At 41.6% G+C, this 27,996-nt stretch overlaps 1 protein-coding gene across 2 annotated transcripts; it reads right to left on the bottom strand.

Annotated features, from left to right (window-relative positions):
- On the bottom strand, positions 1 to 27,779 carry zmym2 (zinc finger, MYM-type 2). 2 transcript variants are annotated; one of them, XM_080038639.1, is made up of 25 exons: positions 27,750 to 27,779; positions 21,455 to 22,204; positions 20,067 to 20,235; positions 17,891 to 18,039; positions 17,094 to 17,242; positions 15,041 to 15,203; positions 13,545 to 13,757; positions 12,347 to 12,497; positions 11,551 to 11,666; positions 11,119 to 11,244; positions 10,698 to 10,848; positions 10,166 to 10,338; positions 9,809 to 9,974; positions 9,455 to 9,483; positions 9,117 to 9,258; positions 8,433 to 8,554; positions 8,189 to 8,324; positions 7,726 to 7,977; positions 7,481 to 7,605; positions 6,831 to 7,005; positions 6,353 to 6,495; positions 5,177 to 5,291; positions 4,345 to 4,587; positions 3,246 to 3,390; positions 1 to 2,667 (listed from the first exon to the last, which is right to left on the bottom strand). In XM_080038639.1, exons 2-25 carry the CDS (start codon positions 22,187 to 22,189, stop codon positions 2,442 to 2,444), a joined length of 4,314 nt encoding a protein of 1,437 aa, XP_079894765.1. In that variant the 5' UTR covers positions 22,190 to 22,204; positions 27,750 to 27,779; the 3' UTR covers positions 1 to 2,441. The 2 variants fall into 2 exon arrangements, with proteins under 2 accessions (XP_079894765.1, XP_079894764.1); XM_080038638.1 differs by lacking the exon at positions 27,750 to 27,779 and adding an exon at positions 27,077 to 27,194.
- Positions 27,780 to 27,996: the final 217 nt, after the last annotated feature.

The raw sequence follows: 27,996 nt of genomic DNA on the forward strand, positions 1-27,996 counted from the left end.
TGGTTAGAAAATGAAACCATTTATTTAACATGACCGTATCAGCAGATCAGCCCACACACATAGCATCAGACTCAAGTCACAATCACTCACTTTCAGTATATACAGATAGGCACATTCACATTAGGCCAGCCACAGCGCCGTCTATTGTAGGTCCAAACCCGTGGCAGGTTTGGTCACTGCCTCCAGGAAAAAAATCAGCCGAGTTAACCAAAGGTCCAATGATCCAGGGTCAGTTTTGTTAATGTCCACTGACAAGCTTTTTAAGGTTTGGATTTTGGGATGGTGACATTGATCCGGCTTTTCCCTCAGTTCCTGAAATGTTAAACACTGCAGACTCCTAGACCAATAAATGCAAAAGGTGAGCGTAAAAATATAACAGGAACACTCTTTAGTTAAAATAAAGTCAGTGTGGATGTTACAGAGGAGGGGGTTTTCAATTTGAGATATTAAACATTGATCGTGGACAGAATCGGTCAAACATCTGTTCCTTATATTTTGAGCATTGGTTGTGAGAACACATTTGTTTGGTTTAGAATATATCTAACTTTACAGTATTCGTCCTATTTTTCTGAATGTAATTCCATGATCAAGTAGAAAAAAGGAGGCAAAATATATTCAAATCATCTTTGATTTTAACTAGATGACACTTTTGTCCAATTTATGGAAAACAATAAGAAAGCAAATTAAATTCATAAGTAAAAAAAAGGGGGGACTTTAACCACATTTATATAAAAAATATGTTAAAGAAAAAAGAAAAGGCTCACAAATTTTTTAGAACAATACCAGCATTTATGTTGTAGGGCTAGCATTTTAAACACGGCTTGGAAGAAGAACTGGGCACAGTACTAAAAAGTGCTCATTTTAAAAAGAAAAATCCACATGAAAGTCGTTTAAATAACTGAAATGCCAGAACGATGGGACAAAAGCGGAAAGAAAATCGTAAAAAAAGAAAGAAAAGTCTTTGAGTTATGAGCAATGTCCTTCATGTTTAGTAGGTTCCTGTACGAAACCCTTCAAATGGACAGGATAGAGGAGTGGGACTGCAGCACTTTTTCAATGAAAAGGAAACGGTACCCATGAAAATAAATCCCATCCCAACGTAAGATACAGTCAAACTAATGAACAGAGAAATAAATAATCAGTCTTTTTAAAAAGGCTTAACGGGAGGCGGGTTCTTTCAAGCTGAAGGTGTCACTGGGTGTTCATTTGTCATTTCATCAAAACAAATACAGTCCGTGTTGACTCCATCTTAGAAAAAAAAAAAAAAAAAAAAAAAAAAAAAAATTCTTTCAGATATTTACACTTCAAAGCAACCCAACCTGGGCTTGGTACGCGCAGAATGCTACATTGCGTTAATGAAGGTCTGCCCCCTAGAGTCCTATAAAGAAACGCAGCATGTCTGCACCACAACCAGTCAAACCCAGACGAGCAAACTGTCCTGGGATCAGTCCCGACTCGTTCCCTTCTGAGCTGAAGTCCTGTGTGGTGCAAAGGTTTTTTGCCTGAGAGCAGCACTGACAAAGGAAGCACAGTGAGTGAGTGGTGGGATGATGTGGGAAAATGAAAGCAGCCCAGTATAGTAATGGAGATGTGCGATACGGAAGGACGCCCTAACTCAGATATTGTGTCCTAGCTAGCTTCTACCTTGTAGCCTCCCCCCTGCTTTGTTAAAGCATGATTCTGTTTAAGTTTATTTGTTTTTAAGCTGCTTGTCTGACCACTATAAAACAAGCTAGGCCAGGTCAGAATCGTTGGCGATGCACGACAGCAAGATGATAACTTTCAATGTCTTTTACCTGATTTAACTTTGTAAGAACAAATAACAGTTCAGCAACTCAACCTCTTAAACCTATCCTCCCATTAACCCAAACTAGTTCACATATGAGACACCACATGCCCATCCTCTTCTGGTTTATGACTATCAGCTTAAAAAAGGTGCACTATGTAACTTTGGGTAAGTCAGAAGTTAAAATTTGTATTATATTCTAATAACTGAACAAACAAACTTGACTCACTCCAAACTGGATCCCTGGAACACGGGAGTTAAAAAGCTTCATGAAAAGTTACTTTTTTTTTGCTGTTTATCGCAGCAGGGCCCAGTTTTGTTTACAAAATGTAACACTTAGGGCTCCAGGTGCCTGAAAAATAACTTATTTATGATGAATGATTCAATACCAAGATTTACATGTTGAGTAAATATAATTTTTTTGTAGACTTACTGCCGGCTCTGCACATGTAAACAAATCACCCTCCCCTCAAACTTTATAGTGGACCTTTAAGTACAAGTTTGGGCTGCTCTTCATCTCCACTTTCATCAGTTCCCTATTGTGGACACTCCTCACCAGGAAGGAGTAGCGGACAATAACAAAATAGGAACCCCCCCCACACACACAACTAGCTATCCTCCTCCTGTACTAACAGAAGTCCCCAAGTGCCTGCTGCTACACGGGCCCATCTGTCTGTAGCACTCCCTCTCCCTCCTCCCCATCCGCCTCTGTGTGTTGTCTGTCTGTGTAAAGGTCCCGGACCAGCAGCACTCTGGTGAGGAGGCTCTCTAGGGTCCGTCTCTCCAGAGGTGTGGAGCTGAACCACTGAGGGTCATCTGGACCGCAGGCTGGGTCCGGCTGAACGTAGAAGAAATCCAGACGCTCCCGTAGCAACGCCGGGCTGTAGGCAGGGTAGAGAGGATAGATGGAGGTAGGGAGAGAGAAGAAAACAATTAGGATTCAGAAAATAAAATTTTTGATAGAATGATAAAGAAAAAAGGAACAGGGAGACAAAGGGGAGGCGATGGAGAAGAAAACTGTTAATATATCTTGATGTATTTTCTTTTTTACCATCTCTTAAATGCAATTTCTAATTTTGATGTATTTTATGCCCCTGTAAAGCACTTTGAATGGCCTTGTGTCTGAATTGTTCCTTGAATAATAACTTCTGGCAATAGATTGTTTTACAAGTCCTCATATTTAAATAAAATCAACACTGTGGTTCAGGATGTGAACAGCAATGAATTATAATCACAGGACTCAGGAATATAGAAATTCAACTGGCTCATTGAATCAGTGAATTAAGGAGCTGGGGGCATCTCTCAAGAGTAAATAACTCTTTGAATATCTCCTGGAAATGACTTAAGCATTAGATGGCGGCTTTGAAGCATGTATAAGTTGTCTCGGCTTTACCAAACAACAGTTAAATGATTTAATTACAAAAGGTGTATGGTGCTAGAATGGGGATGTTGAACCCACCACTTAGATCTGTAGAGTTCGTACAGGCGACACTCGTTCTTCTTGACGGGGCAGCAGACAGTGGAGCCTCCCGAGTCCTCGTCTGGCTCATAGTCCTGATCTCCGTCCTCCAACTCACGCTTCCTCTTCCTAGACTCTGTTTGCACTGAAGGACCAGAAAAAAAAAACGGAGGTAAGATTTTTAACCTCTAAACTTAACAAGCACACAACATTATTATATGAAAGCCTGCAGAAACAGGAAGGCAAAATATGAACAATATGCATTAGGTTAAAGTGCTGTCTTTGAGGTTTGACAATGTTTGTCTTCTATGTTATAAGGCAAACAGTGTATGAAACAGCCCTTTGAGCGTCACTTGTTCTCAATATTTAAAAAAACTAAATTATTAACAATAATGTATCAATGTGAACCAATTTGTATTGCTTAAAAATGCATGTTCATAACAATATTTAATTTTCTACGGTACCTGTGTTCAATATTTGTTGTGTCAACAGAAAAATGCTCAAATACTTGTTTTTCAGTGTTGACAGTGTCCTCATATACATATTATAGTGCAATCACAAAGGATCAGAATGTGAACAGCATTAAGAGTTATAATCATTGGACACTTCTCTTAATAGAGAGCAACACAACAGATTCTCTATTCCAGATAGAGTTTTAGGGTTCAACTAAAACTGAGATTTGCTTTAGTGGTTCTGTATTTAATAAAAAAAGATTCAGATTTCTACAAATTATATTGTTTCCATTTTAACGGCCTTTTCTATTTCCCATTTAACCTGGAATTTGTTAATATTTGGGTCTCCTTTTATTGTCATTTAAATGCAACTATTTTAATTAAAAATACATTTCTGCCTTTTTTTTCAGTTTTAAATGTCTGTAATGCAATTTCTAATGTCTTATCTTATCCTGTATTTTATGCCACTGTAAAGCACTTCGAATGGCCTTGTGTCTGAATTGTGCTATATAAATAAACTTGCCTTGCCTTCAAATTAAAGAACTGGATGACACCGGCTGATTATCTGATCTCGCAATGAATTCGGTGAAATGATAAAAGAAAATGTCTCCCGTTATGTTACGGTAAATATTGCCCTGGCCTCTCACCATGTTGATCTTGAGAGATGGAAGGCACGCGGATGCAGACGTTGGTCTCCTTGGTGACAGGATGGACGGTGTCAGGGCCGTAGACGTTGGCGAATGAGAGGCGGAGGTGCTGCTCCACGGTGCGCAGACCAAAGTATTTGGTGTTGAGGTAAACCAGAGAGCGCAGCAGAGCAGCGGGGCTGTGTTCACCTAGCTGTCTACTGCTCCACAGGCTCTGCTCCTCCACACGACCCCACAACGAGCCTGGAGAGAAAGAGAAGCAGACATTTTAAAAAGTGTATAGGTTAGAACAGTTCATCTTTCAGTATCCCAAGACCGATTACAAGGAGACAGTGCTTTTTGGAGGCGGTAGCTCGTACCTTTGTGGATTTAAGATCTTTGGAGTCTGTGGACATTTTTATCCACATTTTTCCCCACACACATTTAGGGATCAACATCCTTTAGGGATTCAAGTAACAAAATTCCCACTATTGAGAAATTAATTATTAAAACGTACCATATAAAACATAAAACATTTAAATGTTCTACCTAGTTAATATTTGTTGTGTTTTTGACACCGTGTCCTCATATAAATATTATAGTGCAATCACAAAGAATCAGAATGTGAACAGCATTAAGAGTTATAATCATTGGACACCTTGTATAATAGAGAGCAACACAAGACATTCTCATCCAAACAGTTTTAGGGTTCTAACAAACTGATTTTTTGAAAAGTTCTCTTCATACGTTTTTGTGCATCTATCGGGACACGTTAAATGGAGAGTTTGGGAAAGTAGGTAAATTCAACCTAACAGTTATTTGGAGTGTTTAGGCACATGGTCCAATCACTCACCATCAGGAAGCACAGTGGGCTGCCAGTCCTTCAGGACTTTGTTCAGCTCCTCTCCAAACTGCTGATAGCACGAGTCACTGAATAGGTCATCCTTCCGGCCTTTGGCATGGAGGTGCTACAGAACCCAAGAAAGAAAAAAAACAAAATCACATCACATTAAAAAAATTTAAACAAGTACAAAAATGCAATCTGTAGATAAGACGTAAGGGCTAAGTGTCCTCATATTTAAAATGATCATCACTGTTTTTCAGGATGTGAACAGCAAAGATTATAATCACCGGACAAAGGGAATCTGCATGAAGCTAAAACACAAAACATAGTTTCTTGTTAAATATGTGAATGCCACAAATCCAAAACCTAAAACCTAAAACCTAAAACATTAAATTATAATTTTTTTCTTCTTTTTAAAATGAGGATAGTACAGCAGCAAATCACAGCAGGCCCAGAAAAACTAAAAGACATTTTCAAAGTGTTTTAAATGATAGTTCTCAATCAAACTTTACAAAAATCAATGCAATATGAAAAGCTGTGTTGGATATTACAAACAGTTGAAATAAATCTTACATTTTCCTATTAGAAAAATCACCCTCCAGGGGATTTTGGTCGATCCTGAGCTCATCTCTGCAACCATGCTTTGGCTGTTGCCGCTCACATGTGAGAGAAGGAGGGAAAGACCGTGTGCTACTCTTATGTGTCCTACTGGAAACACTAACTCAAGATTTTTAGTTCCTACCTCCTAAATGACCACTGATGGAATTTTAATAAAACAAAAAGCGAAGTTAGCAAGATAAAAAAGTACCAAAAGTACCTTCTTCTCTTCTAATTTTAGTTTCACTTACTTTTAAGTGAAACTAAAATACTTATTTAGTTATAAAGTACTTATTTTCCTTTGTTTGAAACTGACAGGAAGTGGGGGGGAGGGGCATGCAACTCCGCTTGTAGAATTGCAATCACATTGTCAGCTTTGACCACTTGGCCATTCTCTTGTTTTTAAAGTATATATTCATTTATTCCTATAAAGTTGGTATTCTTTAGTAGTTGAAAGGTAGCGGATATGGTGTAATCTCGACCAGATCCTGTCTTCAATGTGATTCTTTTTTGATATTATATTTTTATATAAAATGTCTTGTGGCCTGCTGCAGTGTCTGGTTGTTTGAGTGGTTTGACTGTACCAACCTGCTGTATCCCCAGACAGAGGTAGAGGATGCTGTCTGGAGAGTAGCGCTGCCCACCCGGCCGGCAGACCTCCCTCACAAACCGAGACAGAGACGTGTTCAGCTCCTCAGAACTCAGCGACAACAGGTTACTATTAGACCGTGCTGCAGGACACAGGGACAGAATTTTTTTTTCTCAAATATGACTAGCAACCTTTCATTGTTCAGCCAAGCAACGCACATGGATTTATTTAGTAGTATTATTTTTAGTTCAGTTTATTCACAAGTCGTCATCCTCATATCATTAAGATATCATTTCATGATACAGGACATGTGAAATGGGGAACCCCAAATAAGCTACTAAAAGCTTTTAAGAGGGGGCCCAATACAATTGGAACACATAACAGAGAATTAACAAGACATTAAAACAGAATTCACAGCTACCCAGCGACTTAAGTACTGAGACAGGGTAGGAAGTGAATGAATCTGGTTTATTTTACCTGTTTTGGAGCCGTCCTTTACTTTGGCATCATCTGATTGGTCAGAGGGAGACAGAGCCCAGCGTTTCCAGGCGTGGATTCCGTAGCGAGCTTTGAGAGGCAGCGAGTGTCGGCCTGTCGGAGAGGAGGAAGCAACAGCATCTGAGCTCTCCTCCAACGCTTGCCTCTTGTTACCCTGCAACAACAATGCAACAGTTACTCTACCTGAAACTTAAGCTGACCTTAACCAGTGAAAAGTTTGCCATTTTTATATTCAGAGCCGCATTTCCACCAAAAGTACCTTCTTCTCTTCTAATCAAGGAACTAAAAAGTTCCCGTGGCACTTTTTCTCTGCGTTTTCACCATGGCCTGAAATCCCAGGAAATTTATGCAATCCAGGCCGATGATGTATGGAAAAGCAGGAAAAGTAACTGTACTACAGGCCCAATCCACTAGGGGGCATTAAGAAGCAAACGTAGGTCATAAACAAATAGTACTTCCCCTCGAACAGGGACTTTTCCTAGGGTACAATCGGGGTAAATCAACGAGACAGGAACTAAATGTAGACCCTGGTTCCTGCAGTCGAAATGCAGGGTTTTTCCCAAAGATTCCTGCGTTGGAAATGTAGCTTGTATGTGTGCGTGTGTGTGTGTGCGTGTGTGTGCGCATACTTGTCTCCTGGGCTGTGGTCGAGGTGCAGACTCCTCCACTTCCTCCTTCTCCTCTGTCAGGACCGGAGGCAGAGAGAAGCCCATGTCCTCGTCCATCCCCTCCAAGACCGGGACAGGCTCTGAGGCTGGCACAGGACACAACATCTGTTAAATGATGTTACACCAAGTCCCCCTATTTATCATTTATATTGGGGTTTGGGCGGTTACACAGAATCTGCTCGAACCACCAACGCCTTGGTGTTTACCTTGAGGGAAGTCTGCCTCAAGGTCCAGGTCGGGCTCGTATTTGTCTTCGTCCTCTTCCTCCTTCATCTCCTCTTTCTTCTCCGTTTCCTTTTCCTCCTGAATCTCTTCCTGCTTTTCTTTCTTTTCCTCTTTCTCCATCTTGTCCTCCTCCTTTTCCAGCTTGTTGTTGTCCTCCTCCCCCTCTTCCTCTGAGCTGCTGCTGGAGACCACCTCCCCAACACGCTCACTCTTCACCTTCACCATCTTCACATCTAGAACACGCACAAAAAAAAACACAACCAGGTCGGTCCCTATTGTCATAATTTACTGGAGCTCTCCTCTAATTTCTTCAAATCTTTAGTTTTGATATTTTAGAGTATATAAGTCAAGCCAAGAATATTTTCTTATAGGCCTATTATCCCAAATACCAATATACCCTCAATATGGACCGACCATAAAGGAAATCCCGTCACATGAGCGTACCTGGCTTCTGGTCCTCTGAGATGGTCTCAACCACGGGAGGTTGGGAGGACATCATCTTGTTTTTCAGTTGGTTGATGGTCTGGACGATCTGCTCTGCCCCCTGCAAGGTGGTGGGCAGGAACATAGGCACAGGGACCTGGACAGAACACACAGTTTCAAAATGACAATCTTTCTAGACATTAATGTTATTGATGTGTTTGTGCATTAGATTTTTTTTAGCAATGAGCTAAATATGTTTTCTTACCGGTACAGGCAGAGAGAGTGGAGTGGGAGTGAACTGGGAATACAGATTCATGGGCACGGGAATGTAGACGGGCACAGGTATGGGTATCGGAATATATTCCCTCTTCACACCATCGTCAACATCTGTGGACACAGATAAGCATAATCTCAACATGATATATACAAATCAATATGTGAACTATCTAATTGACACAAAGTTGATTAGTAAGTAAGCTTTATTTATAGAGCGCCCTTCACAGACCAGGATCACAAAGCGCTTTACATATCTTAACACATTTTATACACACACTCAAACACCAATGGCAGTAGCTGCCATGCAAGGCGATTTCTGATCCACTTCGACAACACTTCGACATGTGGCGGGTAGGCGGGGAATCGAACCTCCGACCCTGCACTCCAGAGGCAATCTCCCTACCCACTTCGCCACTGCCGCCCACAAATTCATTAAGCCTATCTGCGCCATATTCTCTATGTATTTCTCAGTATGACAGCATATACAAAGTGGTGTCAAAATTGAAAATCCAATGCGCGATCTAGGAAGGCTTAACTCATGTAGACGCGCCAACGGCGTAATTGCTCAGAATTACTCGTGGGGGGCAAATGAAGTTACGCACTATAGCTTTAAAAGAATACAGCACCATATTTCAGTTTGTAGCATTGTTTCTTAGTAAGATGTTGTGTTTACCCGTCTGTAAGAGTTTGCTCTGCATGTGTGGTTTGCAGTAGGTGGCCTTGGTCAGGGTGAGCGGCTTGCAGAGCACGGCCTTGTTCTTGACGTCTCTCATCAAACCTCCACCAGCGTATGCCATAGAACCCTGGTTCACCATCTGCAACAAGAAAAGGAGAAAAAAATAGAAAAACAAAGAACTATTATACGGAAAATGATGGCAGGTCAAGACAAACAAGAATAAGAAAATATTTGGTTCACAAAACGGTTATTTGTTTCCAAGTGGTGCGTTCAATTAAATCTTTGCAGTAAATTAGTATTTAATTTTTTCAAGCAACAACCAAACTCTTACTTACCCCAAGTTTGGCCCCGTGTATATCATGCCCTGTAAAAAGGGAAAATGAAATACAACACATATTTTCATCAAGAAGAACTCTTGAGTGACACACAAAGCAACGTAAACATTTGTTTTGTTTGTAATCATTAAGCTTCAGATAACTTAACAAAACTGTTCAGTTATATAGAGCAGTAAGCATGAACATGAGAGTAATTTGTAGGATTACACACACACACACACACACACACACACACACACACACACACACACACACACACACACACACACACACACACACACACACACACACACACACACACACACACACACACACACACACACACACACACGCACGCACGCACACAGTTCCTACCCATGCTGCTGTTCTCTGGGCCTTTCTGTGTGACCATGATGGGATCGTTCTGCTGACTGTAGAACTTCAACAGACAGTCCTGGTCACAGAAATGCTTCATCTCCGTTCTCCACATCACAGACTCCGTCAGGTTCCCCTGCACCTTACAGCAGTCACACCTCGCCGCCTGGAGGCCACAGAGACAATAGGTTTAGTACATTATGCATGGATATAAGGCTGCTCGATTATGGCAAATTAAGATTTTAATGGCAATTTTGATTAAAATTAAATTAGTACACAGCCCTACTTAGATATACATTTGTTTTGATGTATTAATATGTATTTTGTATTATATTATCATATGGAGTATGAGCAGACCTTGTAGTACCAGTCGTTGAAATTCTTAGCGCAGGTCTCGCCGCAGAAGTCACGGGTCAGGCCTCCGAGCTGTTTGGTCACGGTTCTTTTACAGAGCTGGTTGCAGTGGTTACAGCTGACACACTTCAGACCCAAACGCTTGATAAAATCCTGCTTGAATAACAGCTTACAGCCTGGGGGGAAAAATACAAAGAAGATAGGTAGATGGATGAAATGCAAAGCAGTTTCAAAATGGTTGGATAAAAGACGTCAGATAAACAAACTAAAATAACAACAGCTAAACAATCGAAGATTCGTACATACAGTACCTTTCCTAGGTATGTACACGTCTTAAAAAACGTATTTAAGAACAAAATGGATCATAAATCAGACAATTAACAACCTATTTTGTAATAACCTTAAGAATAGTGCAAAGAATTATTATTGAAAGACAGTCAGGCAGCATTGGACATAATCAGCCTCTACTTTGAAACTGTCCAGACAAATGGCTCAGATCAAGTGTCATAGAGAGAAGGGGATGTTAGATTAGTACCTTCGCTGCAGAAGGGTTTCTTGACCCCGGAGAACTTGACCGTCTCATAAAGCGTCTTCTCCTCTTGGCAGTTCTCACAGAACGTCACGATGCAGTGAAGCTTCTTGTAATCCTCGCAGCACGCTTTACTACAGAACTGGTAGACCTTATCCTGAAGGGATTGGAAGAGATGACACATTGAGATCAATGTGTTGGAACTATTCTGACTTTACCATACATTCATGCTGAAACCGGTTGGCTTACACATATAGTTTGACATAAAAAAAACTCTACACACAAGAGCTCAAACTTCCATATTTCTAATAACTGATTATCAAACTTCAGAGAATAGTAAATATTGCCCATCACAATTATCTATGGAGAACACATTAAACTTGTGATATATGTATAAAATGAGGGAAACTGCTCCCACTGGTCTCACCTCCCAGTCCAGAGTTTCTGGCTTCAAGCTGAAAGCTCCTCGACAGTAGTTACATTTCAGCTGGACGTTGGTGTGTGGAGGGGAGAGGGCCGTCTGTCCGTTGGTGGCCGTTTGAAGTGTGGCATTCTTTAAATAAACGACAAGACATTATAGAGCCAATTAAAAAACTTTTGATATCAGACAACATCCAACGTGTCTTATGCCCCTACAATTAGTATCCTAATCAAAACACGCCCCTTAAGATGATCAAAGAAGCTAATCAATACACTGCTTTGAAACTATCTCTATACCCACACACTTTTTTTTAGCAAATGATGAATCATCAACCATGATATAGTCATGTTGGTCAGTGTAACAGCTTTCTAGTTTATATGTTAATTAACAGCAACATGGCGCTCAAAACAGTTTAATGGTGGTATTTTGAGTGCCGACCTGGAACTTGGTAACACACGGTGAGCTGCAGAAGTTGAGGATGTTTCCCTCTGGCAGCGTGGCCTGGTACTGCGGTAAAGAGTTCCTCTTACAGAAATGACATGTGGGCTCTGTGGCTGCGCACACACACACACACACACACACACACACACACACACACACACACACACACACACACACACACACACACACACACACACACACACACACACACACACACACACACACACACACACACACACACACACACACACACACACACACACACACACACACACACACACACACAAAACACTAAAGTTAGTACACATTTTCAAAGGCCTTTCATTCAATGAATGCTTTCTCCTACGTATGCATGACATTATTACTAAAGCCTCTCAGTGTGAAGAGTGAATATCAATGACAAATGGGTGAACAGGAGCTTTTCTCTGCTGCAAGTCAGATGTCAATCATCACAACACACAAACAAACCTCAATACACACAGGCAGAAAAGTAATTGAATTCTGAGTACGAACAGCAGACTTCCCAGCCCTCAACAATATAAATGCACATTATGTTTCTGTCCACCCATAGCCTTGAAAACGTTACCTTGTATTGCTCAGCTTGAATAGACATTTTATGAGACCTGAGGAAATTTGCAGGAGTCTATCTGAAGTTCATATTTTGCTTTTAATATTTTGGTAAAATAAAATAGATTTTTTTTTGTACATTTTGGATGAAATGTGCTAAAAAGATTTATCCCTGACTGTGGAAAGTTTGTTGAGCCCATTTAAATTGTGTAGTATTTGTTCTTACTGATGAAGGAAGTGGTTGCCAGCTTGCCCTTGTTCATGCAGTTGACGGAGCAGTAGGAGCCCATGGTGCCGCCCGCTCCCAGGCTGTGGAGAACCTCGCCCGTCTTGATCAGCGTTTTGCAAGTCAGGCAGCTCGCTAGTTTACTGTTAGCCTGGGACAGAGAGGGAACACATCACATTAAAACAACAACCACAAAGAGTTTGTATGGAGTCATTAATAAAGATAATGGATCACCCAGGAGATATATAATTGCAATAATTGGTTAAATATATCTTCAATATTTGATGAAGAGTTTGGCAGAGGATGCAACAATCCCCAAGTGTAGAATAAGATGAGTTTCCTAAGTGTGCAAAACTGTAATTATTTCTAAAATGCATTTAAACTTCAGAAGCATAACATCATTGACTTTGTCTCTCCTGCTGCTTATACGTATGCTTTTCAAATTAGTGCAATTGATAGATTTCCAGTCAGGATTTTTTTTATTTGATATAGAAATGCAGAAAACAGGGCTGGTCAGATGTAGAAGAGATAATACATAATGCCTAGTGGAGGCAGGAAACGTTTCATTATTTGCCACCAGTCACCCAAACATGATTTAACAAACTAGGCAGGTTTTACAGGCTGGGTCATGACTGGACACTATGGATGTCTGAGAAACATGCCTGCACTTTGAATTGTGTACAGCGAAATGTGACAGACCTTGTGCTTCCTTCCACTTATCATTCAAATATCCAATAAAGTTGCTGTTGCCAAGCAACACATACAATTCATTTGGCTAATTTCTGGCCAATATTGCGTGGAAACACAATTCAGTTCAGTAAAAACTGAATAACAGAATTAGTAGAGGTTCTAAATAGATTCAGAGATGTGTTAAGCACCGAGCTGTTCTGCACACTCTACATCAGCGCGACAAGGACTTGGCCTTAGATACGCGCTGTACTCAGTGAGCCACTTGATTATTTACATCCTACAGTATTTTTAAGAAGGGTGGGGATCAAGGAACAATTTCACTTTTACATTTCGTTGCTTTGAGGGGGATGAGGGGTCTACACAGCTACATTATTACAACAGAAACTTTGTCATAAAGTTCTGACAGTAACTTTATACATTTCAGGATATGAATGAAATAAATCAGTGTAGTCAGGTTGCATTCAGGCATATTTTGCACACCTGTGTGGCTCAGCTGAGCCTACAGTACCTGCTTGTAGTCCCTGATGCAGTTCTGGCAGCAGAAGCGTTTCTGTTGGCCATCCACCAACAGGAAGTGGTTTGCCGTGGCTCGGCTGGGAAGGTATTCGCCACATTGCTCGCAACAGTTCATGATCAACCCGTTGGCCCGGCGGTAAACGTTGAAACAAGTGTCGCTGCAGATCTTGTGGGTCACAGTCTTAAAGCTGACCTCGTGCCGGATCTGTAGGCAGACAAAAAAAAAAGTGGCAGAATGGAGCCTGATCAGTCGAAATGTATTTAACCTTTTCCTCAATCTGAGAGCAACCTAGCTACGCATCACACTTTCTTTCAGTTTACTTCAGTGGAACGTTATAGCTTAGCGGAATCTAACTTTTCAGGGGAAATACAAACAAAAATGGAGGCTTCTAGTTGAACACTTGATAAACATATATTTTTTTGCTGTGCTAAAAAAAAATTGTCCTTCAATTACTATAGGTGTGCAAAATCAGTCAACACAGATATAATTTGACCACGAATACTCAAAATACAGGAACTTTTCTTTCGACTATTTAAATTCATCAGACACCCCAGAGTAGGAAAATATAGTTTTTTGTTAATATTCTTACATCGGCGTCTTGTCCATTTAGTGTACTCACGGTTCTTTTATAAGGAAATGAAATCAAGATGGATACATAAATAATGCAAGTGATAAGATGTCACAAATGCAGATGGTTTCGGTTGCTAGGTGACAGTACTACTGGTTAGCTGTGGCAGGCAGAGCTGCAGGTAACAGATAGTTCCCATGGCCATTCACTGAGCTACAAGCACAGGGAAGAAACTCCTGTCAAGTTCACAAGGAAATGAATAATTAGTTAATTTGTTATGGATGGTATAGATACTATGATAGACCAATAGTTTTGTATTACATACCAATTAACTAGATATAACCAACTTACTAACTAATGTATTATTGTGAAGTGGAGCCATTCTCAAATGTATAGACAACTGTTTCTGCATGTGGTGGCCATGGGGAATGGGCTGGAAAAATGGGCCCTGAACTAAACTGAAAAGAAGTGATGGGGAGTGAACCAGAGGAGAGTGGAGGCTATCACCGAACCATACAGACATAAATATTGAAACAAAGACACATTATGGAGACTGAGTTTCACAAAAAGTGCGATATGAATACAATATATCATTATTATTATTATTATCATTATTATTATTAACATGGTGGGAAGAGAATATTCTTTAAGGGATAAGAAACAAAGACAAAAACACTGAGATGAGATTGTTGCATTTAATATGCACTAATGCTCGAGCATGTTAGATTAATAAAATACACACGCACACAAACATAGAGGTTGTGGATTTAAATAATGAAGAGATGGGGATGCCTGAGGGGCCCTGAGGTTTTAACTTCATTCAAAAGGAGTTGTTGATACCATTGTCAGGAATATAATTCCTCGTGCACCCCTGTGGTTGAGAATGAAAGGTAAGTGTACAAGTGTCAGACAGACTGACCTCTGTGAGCTTGCCGCAGACAGTACATTTGGTTTTGATGCCTGATTTTGGCGGGTTCTGCTTGTTCTCGTAGGCGCCTAAGCAGCCCGTGCTGCAGAACTCCTGGAAAGACTCACTGGAGTCCACCTGCGCCACAATGGTACCCTTCATGTTTGTGATGTCCCTGAGAACCACAAGAAGAAAAAGTACATCAGTCAGTTAAAATGATAGCCTTACTGGTATTAGAAGGTGGAGTCAGCATTGCATTCATAATGACAACAAGCATTCTCCAGAATCACTGACTCCACCTTTAAATATTGTGTTTAGTTTATGCAATGATACGAGTTAAAAGACAGACAACTAACTCAAAATTGCTCAAAACTGAACCATTGATTTGGTTTATTGTTACATCTTCACTGTTTTTGAATCTGGCTCACATACTACATGTACAGTGGAGGAAATAAGTATTTGATCCCTCACCGATTTTGTAAGTTTGCCCACTTACAAAGAAATGAGCGGTCTATCATTTTAAAGCTATGTTTATTTTAACAGTGATAGACAGAATATCAAAAAGAAAATCCGTAAAATCACATTAAAAAAAAGATATAAATTATTTTGCATTTCATTGAGTGAAATAAGTATTTGATCCCCTACCAACCATAAAGAATTCTGGCTCCCACAGATTAGTCCTCGTGCTTTAAAAAAGTATTCCTAATCTCAACTAGTTTCCTGTATAAAACACACCTGTCTCAACTTGTTACCTGTATAAAATACACCTGTCCACAGAGTCAATAAATCAAACTCCAACATCTCCATCATGGGCAGGACCAAAGAGCTGTCTAAGGACATCAGGGACAAGATTGTAGACCTGCACAAGGCCGGAATAGACTACAAGACCATTGGCGAGAAGCTGGGTGTGAAGGAGACAACTGATTATTCGAAAATGAAAGAAACACAAAATTACCATCAATCTCCCTCGGTCTGGGGCTCCACGCAAGATCTCACCTTGTGGGGTATCAATGATCATGAGAAAGGTGAGGGATCAGCCCAGATCTACTCAGGAGGAGCTTGTTTATGATCACAAGGCAGCTGGGACCACAGTCACCAAGAAAACCATTGGTAACACACTATGCCGTAATGGATTGAAATCCTGTAGTGCCCGTAAGGTCCCCCTGCTCAAGAAGGGACATGTACAGAACCGTCTGAACTTTGCCAATGAACACCTAAACGACTCAGAGAATGCTTGGGAGAAGGTGATGTGGTCAGATTAGAAAAAAATCAAGTTCTTTGGTATCATAGTCACTTGCCATGCTTGGAGGAAGAGGAATTCTGACTATGACCCCAAGAACACCATCCTCAAAGTCAAGCATGGAGGTTGAAGCATTATGCTTTGGGGGTGTTTCTTTTCTAAGGGGACAGGTGGACTTCACTGCATCGAGGGAACTATGGATGGGGCCATGTACCATGAAATACTGGGTGACAACCTCTTTCTCTCAGCCAGGTCTGTAAAAATGGGTTGTGGATGGATGTTCCAGCACACCAATGACCCTAAAAATACAGCAAAGGCAACAAGGGAGTGGCTCAAGAAGAAGCACATTAAGGTCATGGAGTGGCCTAGCCAGTCTCCGGACCTTAATCCAATAGATCTGTGGAGGGAACTGAAGCTCAAGCGACAGCCTCAAAACCTTAAAGATTAGGAGAGGATCTGCAAAGAGGAGTGGTCCAAATATCCTCCTGAGCTGTGTGCAAACCTGGTCATCAACTACAAGACTCGTCTGACCTCTGTACTTGCCAACAAGGGTTTCTCCACCAAGTACTAAGCAATGTTTTGATAGGGGATCAAATACTTATTTCACTCAATGAAATGCAAAATAATTTCTATTTTCTTTTATGTGATTTTCTGGATTTTCTTTTTGATATTCTGTCTATCACTGTTAAAATAAACCTAGCATTAAAATTATAGACCGCTCATTTCATTGTAAGTGGGCAAACTTACAAAATCAGTGAGGGATCAAATACTTATTTCCTCCACTGTACAAGTCTCCCGTTTCAGCACCTCTGGTAGCAGACTCACTTTTTGCACATGGTGCAGCTCTTCTTGGGGGCGGGTTTGTGTGAGAAGGCAGAGAGACAGGTGGTGGAGCAGAACAGGTGTGTGGAGCCTTTTCGCTGGTAGGCCGTTTGACCTTTCTTCAGAGGCTTTTTACAGTTTGCACAAGTCACCTGGGATGAACAAACACAAGCATGATGTGACAGCAGGGCAGTTTTACAACAGCAATAAGGAATCTATGACCTTACTCTGCAAGTAAAACTAGTATCCTCCTGTAAAACTTGTGTGATCGGTCTTTTGAAACTTGGATCCAGAGAGACACTTTAGCATACTGTACATTTTGCAGAAGTTCCTCCACCTGAGAAAATCACAAATCTTACATTTTCCAAAAGGTACAAACTGTTGTTGTTCTCTATACAAGAGCATTTCACATTTATTTCCATTTACATTAAATTTACATATAGAGTAGTTGCAATTAAATCAACAGCATTTAATTAAATTCTCACAGCTGTTTAACAATATTACTTTTGAATCAGCTCCAGTGGTGTTAAGTTTAGCGGTGTGTTTGGGGGAATATTTGAATGCCCTTATGCTTGCAAGTTGAGCATACTTTTAAACAAACAGGCTGGCAACAATATGCTTTACATGAAAATACTAAACAGAGTATTACATGGGCAACTGAACCTCTAACTCCAAATCAAAAGTTTTCAAACCAAACACACACACACACACACACACACACACACACACACACACACACACACACACACACACACACACACACACACACACACACACGGTTAGTGAACAGAGTGTGTCACCTTGACGGTGCGAGGCTGTGTCCCTGAGGAGGACGTAGATGAGGAAGACTGGCCTGGAGGTTTGGGTAGTGAGGTGGCCGGTGACGGAGAGTCCACGCCCGTCTGTTTCTGGTTGCGAGGGACTGAAGCCGACTGGGAGATCCACGAGTCTGGAGCCAGAGAAACAAAAGAAACAGAGCTAAGTTATCTCCCTGAGCACATATCCTTGTGTACTTAAAAAGGTTCAGGCTGATCAGTTAAGGGGAATTTCATCCCAACACTGTGAGCCAGGCCTTAATGCCAAACATTAGTGGCCATTGTAGCTGAAATGGAGCAAATCCATGCAGCCAGGTTCAAATAGCTTCTGAAAATGATCAGATGAACACGAATGAGCTATAACAAAATATGAGGTTCACATACTTTTGGTCAAATATTGAGGTTTACATGGTACCCATTCTACTGTACTTGCGTTCTTTTCATGAAAAAAGTCGGAAACACAGAGAGATTGACAGGGGGATTTCATGCATCAAAAGTCACTGGCAGGAATCAAACAGGACATGTTGTATGTGTGTAGTCAACTGAACCATAGGGTGCTCCATAACAAGGCTTTTTTTTCAGATTCAGTTTCAAGCCGATTCACAATCCTGGTAAAACTTACAACAATGGAATAATATCACACTTGCTGTTAACACTGGCAGATTGGCTCTGTGCTGGTTGTGGAGGGAAGGATTGTTGAACAAGCTGCTGAAGATAATGAAGAACAATACACAGTCCCTACACAGCCTACTGGTCAGACAGTATCTATACAGGATCTCTAGCTAGCCATCATTCCTAAACAAGCACAGCGTCACACTTGTTGCATCTGTAGCCAAATCAAGATGGTTGTGGGTGCAGCAAAAACTGGTGGCTAAAACTGTGATTCGTATGCGTTGGCTCAAACTGCAAACAAAAAACTGTGATGGATCCAAAAATAATAATAATCATCCAGAAGCTCTAGCTCTCTCTACTGCAGTCAACAGCACCACCTGGAGTCTGTGTGGAGCCAGACAGGAACAAGAACTCAGCCAGTCAAAACATCTCACCCCATCATCTTCTGTCAGTGCTCAGAACCGTTGCACTGATAAATAAGAAAGTGCATGATAGCTCTGTATGCACACTCTCCATAGGTCTACTCTGCATACTGCAGCTTTTGCTTGAGGGAATAACCTACAATTCATAGCATTTTTTGCAACAACTTTGTCAACATTCTATTATACATGCTGGCTTTTCCTATATTCTGCATCTTGTGTTTCTGTGGATGTGAATCAGCTCTGCTAGGTTGGTTCACACTCTGTAAAGTTAAATTACACAGAGAGAACACTTGTTTTTCCTATATAAAAAAGCTGTCCGTCCTGTGGAGTTTTTTCCCGGTGTTTTCTTGTAAATAAACAAGAGTTTTGTTTACATTCACGGTTACTCAGCAAAACACATTGTGTGTGTCCTTGAGGTCTAACAAAAGCATTACCTTCCTCATAAACCGTTGGCAAGGTGGATTTTTGCCAGAGGTTCCAAAAATGCATTTTTTTACATCTGTTTTTTACTAGCCTGCAATCTTCCCATTTTTTTCTGCATTTGCTGGCACGTGTCAATATATCTTGGCACATTAGCGCCACCTGTGGATTTCATAGTGTGACACCTTTGGCTGGGGCGCTAAACTTCAGCTACCGTATATAGGAGCAATATATAAAGAGATTCAAAACATATCAGACTCCAAAACAGTTGTTCACTGTACAAACTAATTCACCAGGAATTTGATCAGTAAATTATACTTTGGCGTGTGACAGTTTTTTGATGCAAAAGTGGAGCCGAGTTTAACTTTTTTTCAGGATAAACCTGCTTCTGAATGAACAAGGGGCTGGATTCTTCTTTACTTAATGTTTGTGGATGTAAACACACAGACAGATTCAGTGACACTGTGAAGGGAAACACTCTTGAAGTCTGTTTGCCACAAGCATATCGTTTTTTTCTCTCTGAATTTAAACGCCAAAGATGAGGTAATGAAAGAAAAAACTAAAATACAAATATATTAAAGTAAACAGAGACGTGTTGTTGATTACTTACAGGTGACAGTGTAATGGGGCTTAAAGCGAACCAGACGTTTCAACCTGTGAGAACATGCCAAGTTAAAGGTATTGTTGCTGCATAATGAATGCATTACCTGCTCTGTTGTGCGTCCCCGTGTCTCCGTTCTGTACCAGCTGGCCCACGGGGCCCGAGCCCCGCCCGGGGTTGAAGGAGGCCGTCGGTCGACCAGGCGGGGTGTCAGGATTCAGGCTAAACGCAGTGCTGATCTGAAGACCATTCTCCTCTGCCTGGCCCTCACCATCCTACACACAGACAAGTGGCTTAGGTTAGCTTTTCCTTTGTGACAATATTACGAAAAAAAGATAAGGAATTTAAAACAGAGGTGTTGTAGAAAAGGCAATGAATCCAAACTCGTCTAACTCGAGAGCCAGTACAGTTTGAATGAAAAGATATTGGCTTAAAATATCAGCTCCCAGCAGTTTCATTAGAAAGATATTATTATCCACTTTGCCAAAGAGAACACCTACTTTCACCAACATCACCTGAAACCAACTAAAAAGCAACTAAATATTTGATCAATATTCATCCTTCGAGTCAGTTAATCAGGAGGACGCTTGTTGTTCAAAATCAGTGAATATCTCCTTACGATCCACTACCTGTCCGTACACTGTGTGCGCTTAAAAATAAAGCTGGTGTTTATACACTGCCTATGCTCTGTAAACTGGTATGTAAAAAAAGGGTATGTAAACAAAGGGGCCCCATGATATCTAGCAACATGCCCCTTCACATAGCCTAGCCCTAGGCTGAGATATTCACTGATTTTGACAAAAAGGGTTTTTGACAACAAGAATTCTCCAGAATTGCTGACTCCGCCTTTAACAGAGAGTAGAGATGAACGAAACAAGACTAAATCAACAAAAGCTGAGTATAGATGAGAGATGGGACCGACCTGATTCAATATTGGTTGCACGTGCCGATAGTTGTAAAACACTCTAGGATATAGGACAGACTTACTTATCCATATTCCATTGTCTGATCAGGTTAATCCAGGTAAATCTTTTCATTACATTCTCTTGAATCAATGATTGTGTTGCTCATGTACAGATGTGTCTACTGCATTAAGATACAGCCCGACTTTATTTGTCCTGTTCACATTTAAAAAGTAGCCATTGTTGTTTTTAACATATTTGGGTTATTTGATAGTGTTAGGTATTTATTTCTCTACACAGTTCTCGTACTTTTAATTCAAATATTTACCTTGGACACTTTATAAAGGAGTTGATTTGCCGCTGTGCCCTCTGTAATTCTGTTATTGTGCTTTTGAACACATGTATCAAAACAGTTCAAATAAATGGATTAGGAATTCATTTAAGTAAATAATGATAATAATTATCAAGAAAAAAAGAGCCCTGGTGTTAAAATCAGTATCGATATCGATTGATATCCAAATTCAAGTATTGGAATCGGATTGGAACTGGAAGGAAAAAAAAATCTCTCTATAAAATCAGTTTTCCTTCTCACCACTGTGACAGCTGCTGCCCCGCCCTGCAGTGATGTCACGGAGGTTATCATGAGGTTCATGTCCTCCCGGTCGTCCCCCGGATGTTGAGGACTGTTTCCTTCTGAAACAGCTGTGGTGGTGTCGGAGGTTTTTCCCTTCTGGCTAGAGGAGCCCAGAGTGGTGACACTGGCGATCCTGATCTCTGAGTCGGGCTCTGTGCTGCTGAGTACACCACCAGGTGTGTGGGGTGAGGGTGAGCCTTCGGGGGGCCCTGCTGGTGACGAGATGAAAGTGTCTTTCAGTTCAGAATCCTCCTCATCGTCAATGACAATGGGCTCTGTTTCTGCTGTTGTTGATGTTGTTGTAGTTTTAGGAGTTTCTGCCACCGCCGTAGACACACTGGAAGACTCGGGAGAACTGGGCGTGTTTGAAGGCATCGTTGCCGGGGTCGACATGTCTACAGTTGCCGCGGCATCAGCAGCAGCAGCCGTCTCTATGCAGTCTGTGCTGGGTGTGTCACTGTCTGTGGTGGCAGCAGAAGGTTGGGGGGCCTCCTCTTCCCCAACGAGTACCACATCATCATCATCATCATTGTCCTCCGCTGTTACCGTGCCTTCCGTTACCATGGAATCGGCCTCCTCTTCTGGGGGTGTGGTCTGTTGCCGGGGGGAGGGAGTGGTATCCATGGGCTCCACCCACTCCCCTGCTGCCTCTTCTGCCACGACGACAGGGTTTGGTTCCGACTCCCCGTCCATCGCTAAGGCAACCACCTGGCAACAGAAAACAGATGAGAGACAATTAGGTGAACCGATTGGTTTTTATGACGTGTGTGACAGATGTTCAGGTAGCGCAGGTGTCCCCAGAGACAGGTACATGCCCAGTGACTCATTCCCCATTGTTAGCAAACCACCTGTTCCGTCTCTTTGACATTATCGTCTGGTATTGAAATCTAAATTCTTACCTCTAGCCTCAAATGAACCAAATTTGGGTTTTTAATTTGGTTTCAGATATTTGTCTCTGAATGCCACATGAGTGCAAACGGAGGAAAAGGAAATTTATTTTTGCAATTTGGATGAAATGACCCTTTAAAAACATTAAAAACTAATGCATGTCATTCATTCCCCTATCCACCCCATTTCTTCTCTTTCTCTCCACACTGTCAAATAAAGCATGGAAAATGCCAAAAAATAACAGTCCACCTAATTTCCAACCAACCTTGCCACAGATACCACCTCTTATCCTCCAAGAAGCTAAAATCCTGATTTAACAGATTGCCCTGCTTATGTTTGGAGCCAAAATGGATGCTGGGGTGATGCTAAACCGACATCTGCTACGTCACTTCCATTAGTTTATTGAGGTCAATTCCAATGGTTCGTTTTTAAAGGTGACTTACAATGATGCTACAAAGAGAAAAAAAGACTGTGCAACAAGAATGAACACATGACCCCTAAATTTCAGTCAAGAAAAATCAGGACCAGTTGTACATAATCAGGCCTTTTCGTTTCATCAGTGCTTAATAATGAAGGTCAAAACTTTGTCTTTTATAAACTCACTAAGAACAAATAACTGTAGCAGTGTACTATGTTGCAAGACCTTAAAGGTGGAGTCAAAGATTCTTGAGAAAGCTTGTTGTTGAAATCCCTTTGTCAAAATCAGTGAATATCACCTCACCATCTGGTACTTGTCCGTAGTGGGTGCGCCAAAAAAAACTAGTGTAAATACACAGCCTAAGCTATGTAAATGGGCATGTTGCTAGCTATTGTGGGTTCCCTTGGTTTACTTTACATACCCGTTTACAGAGCCTATAACCTTCCTCCTCTTGTCCTACCTCCTGTTACCTCCACCAGCGAGCGCTTTCTGCTCCTCCTCTCACCTGCCGACTCTCACATCCCTCCCTCTCTACCTCCGTGTGTCACATCCCTCCCTCTCTACCTCCGTGTGTCACCCTGCAAAGCTTTGCTCTTGTTGCCCCAGGCAACTCGTCAAGCTACACCTTGGTTGCCATGGAGACGGTAAGGCCCACCACCACATCCACAGGGACTTTGCTCTACATATGGGAGCTGTTGAGTTGGCCAAAATCATGGCATTATGATGCTGAATTAATACATGTCTGTCTAACAGTAAAGTATGCTAAATTGGGCCTCATAACGCATGCCTATCATTTCAAAAGAGAAGAAATACAATAAAAAAATATGTTGAATGCTGATTTGGTGCCACAATGTGGATCAAATATCGTTTTTGGGGGATGTATGTTTCAAGATGTTTATTCGTCATATGCACAACAATTACAGCAGCAGTCATTGGCAACAAAATTCTGTAGTGTTGATCTGTTTCTGTCAAAGTCTCCTCATCTCCTGCGTAAGGCAAGCCACACATCACTGCTGACAGCTGTAGCGCACACACACACACACACACACACACACACACACACACACACACACACACACACACACACACACACACACACACACACACACACACACACACACACACACACACACACACACACACACACACACACACACACACACACACACACACACACGTGCAGACGATGATCTGTGCTGCTCTATGTACTTCACCACATCAGTAGGAGCCTGAAAACACCTGGTTACAGCCCTTAGAGATATAACAGAGCAGTGTGTCTACGCAACAGGAAGAAGCCAGGTCACTGCCTTGACATCGCTGCGGCGGCCATTTTGGCTCCAGCACTGTGTGAGTGCATCCAATTAACAACACACTGCTACAGCTACAGCACCATGGAGCTCAGCTGACAGGTCTTTGCGAGGAGCAGCATTGAGGTTTCCTTCATGTTTTACAACTTTCACTTTCCCCATGTCCCAAGCTGCATGGCTTATACATTTTGTTGAGTTTCAAATGTTCATTACAAATGGGTAACTACAAATACCTCAAATCCAATGCAAAATTACTCATGCATTAGGGCTGTGTATAATTAGACAACTTTTAATCGTTCATATTGGTAACTGTACTAAAACCCACATCCAGACTTATTAACAGAGATGTTTATATATTTTTTTTAAATGGCATGAGTTTAATTCAAATCATAAAGCACATTATAAATATGATCATAAACTCAATGCCAGCTTTCTGTTCTTGACAGTTTCCTATCGGCCTGTGCCAAAAAAAAATTTATGGTCAATGTGAAGCTCCACTGAAATGATCCCGGCGAGCCCATGTGCAAAACAGTGAGAAAAAATATATTAAATTCAATGATGTTAAACATTTATTATAATATTATATCCATAATGCTACACACTACACCTTCAAATAGAAATATCAAGTGAAATCAGCACCTCTAAATGACTCACCAGAAATCAAACATTAATCCTTCTTCAACAATGGAATATTATTCACAGCAGGGCCATTGTGTTGCATTATCAGATGTTTCACTTACAGTTTGGACCAGGAGAGTTCAAAATCCATGGAAAAGTGCAATTCAGGATCTTTGAAAAATACTTGAAACATATATGATATCATGCTGTATTGATTGATTATATGATACTCAAGCTCCTTGCGTATAGTCAATTTGATCCTACTGTCACTTACAACTGAAAGAGGCAGTCATTTTGTTTCAGATCTTCATTATTTGATGTTTAGTTTAGATGCAACTAAAAACCAAAAGCGGATAAAGTATATTTAAAAACATGCTTATGTGATTAGCAAAATTGCCTCTTTTTTCGATTAAAAAGGTGGGGTCAGTGATGCTGGAGAACATTTGTTGTCAAAATCACTTTGTCAAAATCTGCTACCTGCCTGTACTGTGTGAGGAGATATTCACTGATTTTGACCAAAGGGTATTTGACAACAAGCATTCCCCAGAATAGCTGACTCCACCTTTAAAGTAAATGCACATCATTCCAAAAATGTAGAAGAGTTAACTTGATTAAAGTAAGATGTAAATTGTGTAAAACTGCATACAGTAACCTATGTTTAGGGAATGTTGAAAAAGAATCTACTGGATGGTGAAAAAAAAAAAAAAAAAAACTGAAGCTGAAGCTGGAAGAGGAAGGGTTTCTCACGGTGACCATGTGACAGGAAGTGCTAGCCTAAACATCATGACATTCAAGATCAATAAGATGTTCTTCACTGTTCACAAAGCTGGTCACTGTGCTTCATATTCTAAATCAAGCTTGTATGTTAGAAGTGATGTCTACAGACCAAGTGTGTGTGTGTGTGTGTGTGTGTGTCTGTTACAACACATCTGTCTGTGACCGTGGGGTGAACTAGTGTCAAAATATTAAAGACAGAAGCCAATGGCAAGCAACCATCTCTATGTTTGTCCAAAGCCAAGCTTAGCAGCAAAAATACAAAATAATACACCACAGCTTTTTGGTCTGATAGCCTATTACCCCAACAGAGAGACTCTATGTACAAAGCAACTCAGTAGTGCTAGCCTTGTCTATGCCCAGTTCAGACTGCAATGCAGAGCCTGCATTCACGTGCACGAGATGGAAACGAGGATCCTGAGTAAATGAGCTTTGACACGCAACCATGCTCCTAACGTCAACACCAGGTGGACACACACACACACACACACACACACAGCTGGACCCTATGCAATAAACCCCTCAGCAGACAAGCAGTTAAAATCAGCGTATGCGCTAGGCCAGCCCCAGCCACATCACCACCTAATATATAGGTGCTCCTCTACCTTTCCAACAACCAATCAGTTTGCGCATGATGCCAAGTTGGAATCATATTTTTCTGCAGAACACAAGGTGGACACGTGCAGCTGCAGATAGCCTAACAAACAGACTAATAACATATTCAAATGAAACGCTTGAGATTATTATATAAGGCTTATGTCACTGGGAAGTGATGCGTAATGCGTAGCCAGCCACCACTACACAACATCCCCCCCAAAGCAAGCCAACTGATGAGGCTAAAATGCAGTCCATTGCGCTTACCTGGCAACTGAATGCAATATAACCAACCCCCCCCCCCCCCCCCCCTGACTATTCTGAGCTCCTCCACACAACACAGACACTCTCCTCTGAAATGTTAGGAAACCAGCACAGGAGGACGGCCTGTACCAAGCTTCCAGGGGTCGCTGAAGTCCCCCTGGCCGTGCCCTTGATTAAACAACATCGGCTACAAACTCAGCTTAATGACGAGAACAACCATAGCACCAAGTCAGGCGCGTGCAGCCGGTTACCGCGGTTACTAGCCACTCGACATGATCCAAGCTTCCATAATATTTCCAACTAACTTGGCAACGGAAAGCAGGCAGGTCCAAAACTTTAATCAAGAGCAATGAAAAAAAGCAAAAAAGAACCGGTACTACCTGAGCTGCGCAACTCTTCCATAAATAGCCCAGGTAAATGAGGGGGGAGGTTGGTTTCCAAGTTGGGATCCAGGAGGAAAAAACGTGGTTCAGTTCGGTGTGTGTGTGTGTGTGTGTGTTCCGCTCCCACCCCGGCTCTTCCTGGCGCAAACAGCCATTGGATTAGCGGCGGATCGAGGGGAGGAGAGTAGACACAGACTGCGCCATTGTTGAAACACAACTAGAAATCAACTTCTATTCTCATTAAATCATTGATCATAGAAGAAAGCGATGCACAGTGTTGCACTCACACACAAACACAACCCCTAATGGTCTTTAACGTGTGCTTTTTACTCACATTTTCTACCGTGCAGTTTTTTTTCAGCTCACACACATGCCAGTGTCACCAGAACAGAGCCAGAATCCCGATTAAAAAACCGATTTGTATGATACCTGTGTCGCTGGGGGGGTTTAATTGGAAAGTTACCCTTGCACGGAGTCCACCCTACTGGCGCAATCAGTGGCAAATATCCCCGACCACCGCTAGGGGCGCCCTCGCGTTACGTAGCCTATCACATGAACTGCCTTCATTTGTGTCATGCGGTGGTAAACAACAAGCCGCACACAGAATAGAGAAACCCTGCATAGCGTTTGCGGGAGTATCTCCTGAGTTGTTGTGACCCAAACCCAGGTGTTAACCCTTTATGTCCTTAGTCAGATAGAATTACCCCCCTTACCCCCACACTCCTCCCCCAGCGGAAAACAGCACTGCCTGCCGTCCGCCATTAGGGAGCCAAGTGAACAATACTGTAGACTAGAGGCAGCAGCAGTCCATGCACGCACACAGCAAAGAGAGAAAAATCTGTTCAAATGAACTGTTTATTGTTCCCTCAACGTGTCTCCTCTCCCTAGGGTGCCCCCTCACAGAGCCCCTGGACGTCCGGCCGGCGGCCCAAACAAGTTCCCCAAACTTTGACTCATTAGGCGCAAAACTGGAATATAAAAAAAAAACATGTGTGAAATTCGCTTACCGGAGTAGAGCTGGAAACGGTGTAGCGCCACTTTTGTGCTTTGACATTAATCCCGGGGTGGCGCATGCGTACAACGTAGCACTTTCCACTTTCCGTCCGAAGATCGTCTATCGATATGATGACTCACTACGCACGCATGGCGTCTCACGTGACGTAAACACGCAGGTTGGGGAGAGGTTGTAGGTTGTAATGAGAGAGTTTACCTTCATGTTTGAGAAACAATGAGAATATATTGACCGATCAATCG

This window comes from Ammodytes marinus (genome assembly GCF_949987685.1).
Source record: "Ammodytes marinus genome assembly, chromosome: 12".
NCBI lineage: Eukaryota > Metazoa > Chordata > Actinopteri > Uranoscopiformes > Ammodytidae > Ammodytes > Ammodytes marinus.